General features: G+C 41.6%; 1 protein-coding gene across 1 annotated transcript in view; it reads left to right on the top strand.

Moving 5' to 3' along the window:
• WDR76 (WD repeat domain 76) overlaps positions 1-7200 on the top strand; it is a 46156-nt gene that overhangs the window by 21843 nt on the left and 17113 nt on the right. Inside the window, 1 exon segment of the mRNA XM_011993818.1 lies at positions 5732-5890. Within this exon segment, the coding sequence (XP_011849208.1) occupies positions 5732-5890 (159 nt within the window).

Raw genomic sequence — 7200 nt, 5'->3', positions numbered from 1 at the left:
CGCGATCTCGGCGCACTGCAAGCTTCATCTCCTGGTTCACGCCATTCTCCTGCCTCAGCCTCATGAGTAGGTGGGATTACAGGTGCTCGCCACCGCACCCAGCTTATTTTTTGTGTTTTTAGTAGAGACGGAGTTTCACCATGGTCTCAATCTCCTGACCTCGTGATTCGCCTGCCTTGGCCTCCCAAAGTGCTGGGATTACAGACGTGAGCCACCACACCCGGCCCAAAGTTCAGTTTTCTAGTTGTGTTTAAAATATGGTCTGCTATGGTCTGAATGTTTTTGTCACCCCCAAAAATTCATATGTTGAAATACTAATTTCTATGGTATTAGGAGGTAGGACCTTTGGGAGGTGATTAGGTCATGAATAAGGTTAGTGAATAAGATTCTTATAAAGGAAACCTAAGAGAGACCACTGTCCCTTCTACCATGTGAGGACTCAGCTAGAAGGCACCAACTATGAACCAGAAAGTAGGCCTTTAACAGACACTTAATAAACTGGAACCTTGATCTTGGTATTCCTAGTCACCAGGACTGTGAGAAATAAAATGCTGCTGTTTATAAGCCACTCAGTTTATGGTATGTTGTTTTAGCAGCCCAAATGGACTAAGAAACAGTTTCTAAGCTGTATCAAAATATCTTCCCAGGGACCTGCTTTGGAACGATTCTAGTCATCTTTGATGAGTCAGAAATAGATACTGAATTCCATTCATTGTGCATATAATTCTGCATGAAATGCTGTCTGTTGTTACAAAATTGAGAAAAGTCAAGTTAATATTCTCTGAATTTATTTTCTTATTGGGGAAGAAGACCAAAGACATGAAAAATGCCGTAAGGACAATTAATGAAGATGAAGAAACAGTGGTGACTTGAAGTTGGTTGGGGTTTATAAACAAAATTTGCAAGTCTGGAGACAGATAGAAACCAAGTTCTTTCTTATTTTGGGATCATAGCTTCTCCCTTATTTTGATAAGATGTGAGTTGGGGGTAGGAGGTGATAGGATTTAGCAAAGAAAACTGAAGCAAAAAAGTGGGAAGAAGATCAGAATAGTATGTTTTAGAAGCCAAGAGATAAGTTTTAAGGATGGGAGGTTGGCAGAGCCTTTTGCGGAGAAGTTAAAAGAATGGAGAAAAGGCCATGGATTTTGAAAATAGGGTACCATTCGTGAGTTGAGAGAATAGCTTTGACAATGAGGTAAGTAAGGAACAAAGGCTTTAGGAGATTAAGAAAGTATGGGGGTAATGAAAGAACTGGAAGAAATGGGGATAGAGACTACTGTTCTCTCCCCCGCCCCCCACCACTGAGACACAGTCCCGCTCTGTTGCCCAGGCTGGAGGGCAATGGCATGATCATAGCTCACTGCAGCCTCAACTTCCCAGGCTCAAGTGATTCTCCACCTCAGCTTCCTGAGTAGCTGGGACTACGGTCGTGTGCCACCACACCTGGCTAATTTTTTTATTTTTTGTAGAGATGGGGGTCTCACTCTGTTGTGTAGGCTCATCTCAAATTCCTGAGCTCAAGCGCCCCACCTGCTTCAGCCTCCCAAAGTGCTGGGATTACAGGTGTGATCCACCACACTCATCTGAGACTACCTTTTGAATAATTTTGAAAAGGAAATATTGAAAATTAGCATGATTAAGTGAAGATATTTTTGGATGGTTGATCTGTATATAATTTAAGACATACATAAAAATTCTTTTTTCATATCTTTCCTGGTGACTCCAAAAATCTGTATTATGGCCGGGCGTGGTGGCTCACACCTGTAATCCCAGCACTTTGGGAGGCCGAAGTTTGCCGGATCACCTGAGGTCTGGAGTTCGAGACCAGCCTGACCAACATGATGAAATCCCATCTCTACTAAAGATACAAAATTAGTCGGGCGTGGTGGCACATACCTGTAATCCCAGCTACTTGGGAGGCTGAGGCAGGAGAATTGCTTGAACATGGGAGATGGAGGTTGCAGTGAGCCGAGATGGCGCCATTGCCCTCCAGCCTGGACAACAAGAGCAAAACTCCATTTCAAAAAAAAAAAAAAAAAATCTGTTACTAGATCTCCATAGTCCAGTATCTCCATCAACCTAATTTTCCAGGACATTTGGCAATCTCATTAACAGATTTAGCAAGTCTAAAAGCAATATTACCTTGCCTATCCTGTGCTCACAATTTCCCCAGTTTTTTAAAAAAGTAACTTTATTGAGGTAATAATTTACCTATCATAAAATCCTACTTAAAAATGTAAAATTCAATGCTTTTCCTTTTTTTGAGGTAGGAGTCTCGGTCTGTCACCCAGGCTGGAATGCTGTGGTGCGATCCCGGCTCACTGCAGTCTCTACCTCCTGGGTTCGGGTGATTCTTGTGCCTCAGCCTCCTGAGTAGCTGGGATTACAGGTGCTCGCCACCACACCTGGCTAATTTTTTTCTTTTTGTTTTGTTTGTTTGTGACGAGTCTCGCTCTATCGCCCAGGCTGGAGTGCAGTAACGTGATCTCTGCTCACTGCAACCTGCGCCTCCTGGGTTCAAGCAGTTCTCTGCCTCAGCCTCCCAAGTGGCTGGGATTACAGGTGCCCATTACCACGCTCGGCTGATTTTTTTTTTTTTTTTAGTAGAGATGGGGTTTCACCATCTTGACCAGGCTGGTCATGAACTCTAGACCTTGGCCTCCCAAAGTGCTGGGTTTACAGGCATGAGCCACTGTGCCCAGCCTAATTTTTGTATTTTTTGTAGAGATATTGGCCAGGCTGATCTTGAACTCCTGACCTCAGGTGATCCACCTGCCTCTGCCTTCCAGAGCTGGAATTACAGACATGAGCCACTGTGCCTGGCCTAAGTGGTTTTTAATAAGTTTACTCGGTTGTTTAACTATCATAGTCTGGTTTTAGAACATTTTCATCATCCCTACAAGATCCCTCATGCTGGCTGAATGCAGTGGCTCATACCTGTAATTCCAGCGCTTTGGGAAGTTGTGGCAGGAGGATCGCTTAAGCCCACTAATTTGAGACCTGCCTAGGTGACATAGTGAGTTGCCTGTCTCTACAAAAAAAAAAAAAAAAATAGCTGGGTGTGGTGGTGTGTGCCAGTAGTCCCAGCTACTCAGGAAGCTGAGCTGGGAAGATCACCTGAGCCCAAGGAGGTTGAGGCTGCAGTGAGCCATGATTGTGCCACTGCACTCCAGGCTGAATTGACAGAGTGAGACCCTATCTCAAAAAAAAAAAAAAAAAAAATTACTGCAATAAAAAAGAAGCAGAACCTAATGTAGTATACTTCAAAAACTAGCTACCAAGGAGAGAAACGAATCCTGTAGCAGAGCTAGGAGACAGCATAATTTAGCTTCTGCCCTGACCCATGTGCAGAATCCATACGGTAAATCGACCAAATCCTGAGAATTTTCTCCTATATTATCAAAAGTGGAGAGAAGCACATTGGGTATTCCGATTTTCCCTCTTTAGAATGAGAAATAGGGAAATGGTTGCTGGAGAAAAAATAGAGGAAGTAGGGAAAGTGAATAGTAGAACTGATTGTCTTCAAAGGAAGTTTTCTTGACCCATGGGAGTGGTAACACCTTCTACCCCATACAAGTAGGTGGTATGAATCCTAGTATAAAATAATGAACAAGGCCAGGCGCAGTGGCTCACGCCTGTAATCCGAGCACTTTGGTAGGCCGAGGCAGGCGAATCACCTGAGGTCAGGAGTTGGAGATCAGCCTGGCTAACTAACATGGCGAAGCTCTGTCTCTACTAAAAATACAAAATTAGCTGCGTATGGTGGCGGGTGCCTGTAATCCTAGCTACTCGGGAGGCTAAGGCATGAGAATTGCTTGAACCCAAGAGGCAGAGGTTGCAGTGAGCCGGCATTGCGCCACTTCACTCCAGCCTGGGCCACAGAGTTGAGACTGTCTCAAAAAAAAAAAAATCTGCGTTTCAGATTACCTGCTGTCTCAACATGGTGAAACCCCATCTCCACTAAAAATACAAAAATTAGCTAAGTGTGGTGGTGGGTGCCTGTAATTCCAGCGACTCAGGAGGCTGAGACAGGAGAATTGCTTGAACCTGGGAGGTAGAGATTGCAGTGAGCTGAGATTGTGCCACTGCACTCCAGCCTGGGTGACAGAGTGAGACTCCATCTCAAAAAAAAAAAAAAGAAAAAAGAAAAAAAAGAGAAGACTGTTGGAGGAAGGGTGAGAATAATATTCTCAAATCAATATAAATTGTCTAAAATTAACAGTTTAAAAAATAAAAAGCATAATGGCTACAATTGCTTTTTGTTTTATACTTTTGCCATTGTAGGAGATAATGTCTCTGTAAATACTTGAAGTTCAAAAATTCCTTTAGCTTCCTTTTCTTATATTATTTTGACATATTTATATGTACCTATACAGATAGAATGATAGAGAAGAAATTTTAAAAAAGGACCATGCTATGTATGCCATTTTGAATCACATTAAATTGAACTATAAAGATGTCTGTAATCTCAGTATTTTAATGATAATTTTGGTTAATTTTAGATTTGGAATTTTTTTTTTTTTTTTTTTTTTTTTTTTGAGACGGAATCTTGCTCTGTCGCCCAGACTGGAGTTCAGTGGCACGATCTCGACTCACTGCAAACTCTGCCTCCCCGGTTCAAGCAATTTTCTGCCTCAGCCTACCGAGTAGCTGGGATTACAGGCATCTGCCACCATGCCCGGCTAATTTTTGTATTTTTAGTAGAGACAGTGTTTCACCATCTTGCCCAGGCTGGTCTTGAATTCCTGACCTTGTGATCCACCCGCCTTGGCCTCCCAAAGTGCTGGGATTATAGGTGTGAGCCACCGTGCCTGGCCGGGAGTGATTTTTTAAAACTTTCATCTTTGTACATTTCTGCATTGTTTGAGTTCTTTATAACAAGAGAAAGTTTTATTTTTCTAGAAAACAAATGCTATAAAAAAATATGTCTGTCAGTAGTTTCTAACTTGTAACAGGAAGAATATGTGTGATTATAATAATTTTTTCTCATTTTTTTCCTGTTAAAAAATACTTTTCCATTTTAAAATTTAAAATAATAAAACAAAAATGCTTGACGATTTCAGAGTAGACTAAGCCAGATTTAGAGGTGATGCTTTGTGTGTTTCATAATGTGCCATATGGCATAGAAACATAACTTACCTTGATCTGAAAAGTGACTTCTCAGGAGTTGGCAATGCAGTTGTGGAAAGGATAGTCCTTAGGAGTAGGTATATTAATATGGAAATTCAAATACATGCATTTTTATGGTGTATTTAGAGAACAAAGTATGTTTAAAACTATCATCTTTGTCCCAGGACCAAATACCTTATGAAAATTATGCTGAGAATGAGTAAGTTAATATTATACAGAAGCCTGCTGCAGAAGCAAAGTGGTAAGGTACTGATACTGTTTTAGTTAGCGATTATACCATGTGTGAAATAGAGTAGATTTCTCATTTCCTGAGGATTTTATAAACTGACAGTAATATATAAACTAGTTTGTTAGTTACAGAAAGCTGGTCACTGTTAAAATTAATGTGACTTGGTATTGTTGGATTGAAAACTACAAAAAGTTAATGACAAGATTAAGTTTCTCATTCTGACTTTCTGATGGGGAGAGTGGTTACAATTACAGACTAAGAAAAGACTGAATATAATCCAGTGTAAATTCTTTAATGACATAATAGCATAACAAAAATCACTACTTTTCACTAGCTTTTTTTTCTCTCCCCTTACCTCCAACTCTCTTCCAGACCCAGCAACCTAAAGAAGATGGAGTTTATGTTTTTCATCCCCATAGTCAACCAGTTAGCTGTCTTTACTTCTCACCCGCCAATCCGGCCCACATACTGTCACTGAGCTATGATGGCACGTTACGCTGTGGGGATTTTTCCAGGGCTATTTTTGAAGAGGTAAATGTTAATGTGTTTACATGCTGACTTCAGATGATATTCTAGATTCTCTATGAAATGCCACATGAATAATTATTATACTAATTGGGAGAAGTGATATAGCAGAAGGACTTTGAGAACTACACTGCCTAAGTGCAAATCCCAGATCATCTATTACTAGTTATGTGACCTTGACAAGTTGCTTAACCTCATTGTGCCTTACTTTCCTTAGTTGTGAAATGGGATTTAACAGTACTGACCTTATTGTTGTCATGAGAATTTGATGAGTTTATGCAGATAAAGTACTTAGAACAGAGCCTGGCACGTAGTATGTGTTTGCACTTGTTAAATTTTTTTTTTTCCCCAAAGCTTTTAAATAAAATAACTTACTCTTCCATTTTTAGGCATAAGACTTGTATTTAGCTGGGTGTGGTAGCTTATGCTTGTAATCTCAGCACTTTGGGAAGCCAAGGTGGGAGGCTCACTTCAGGCCAGGAGTTGCAGACTAGCCTGGGCAACATGGCGAGACCTTGTCTCTACAAAAAATAAAAAATACTAGCTGGGCGTGGTGGTGTGTGTCTGTAGTCTGAGCTACTCACAAGGCTGAGGTGGGAGGATCACTTGAGCCCAGGAGTTAGAGATCAGCCTGGGCAACATAGTAAGACCTTGCCTCTGAAAAAAATTAGCTTGGTGTGGTGGCACGTGCCTGTAGTCATAGCTACTCAGGAGGCTGAGGTGTGAGGATTGCTTGAGCCCAGGTGATTGAGGCTGTAGTAAAGCCATGATTACATACGTAATTGGACTTCAGCCCAGGCAACAGAGTGAGACCCTCTCTCAAAATAAGACATCTTCTACTTAATGCTTAAAACAAACATGTCATTTGAGATGAACTTTCAGATTTGCTTAACTGTATCAGATTGTCTCAATAAGAGAAGTCTTATAAGTTGAACTTTATTTTTTATTTTATTATTTTTTTGAGACAGAGTTTCACTCTCATCACCTAGGCTGGAATGCAGTGGCGCGAGCTTGGCTCACTGCAACTTCTGCCTCCCAGGTTCGAGCGATTCTCCTGCCCCAGCCTTCCTAGTAGCTGGGATTACAGGCACCCACCACCATGCCCGGGAAATTGTTGTTGTTGTTGTTGTTGTTGTTGTTGTTGTTGTTGTTGTAGAGATGGAGTCTCACTTTGTCGCCCAGGCTGGAGTGCAGTGGCGTGATCTCGGCTCACTGTAACCTCCGCCTCCCAGGTTCAAGCAATTCTCCTGCCTCAGCCTCCTGAGTAGCTGGGACTACAGGCGCATGCCACCATGCCAAGCTAATTTTTGTATTTT

This window comes from Mandrillus leucophaeus, unplaced genomic scaffold (genome assembly GCF_000951045.1).
Source record: "Mandrillus leucophaeus isolate KB7577 unplaced genomic scaffold, Mleu.le_1.0 Scaffold1114, whole genome shotgun sequence".
In the NCBI taxonomy this organism is placed as follows: Eukaryota; Metazoa; Chordata; class Mammalia; order Primates; family Cercopithecidae; genus Mandrillus; species Mandrillus leucophaeus.
The sequence above is the reverse complement of the archived record's forward strand: the minus strand, read 5'-3'. Positions and strand labels throughout refer to the sequence as shown.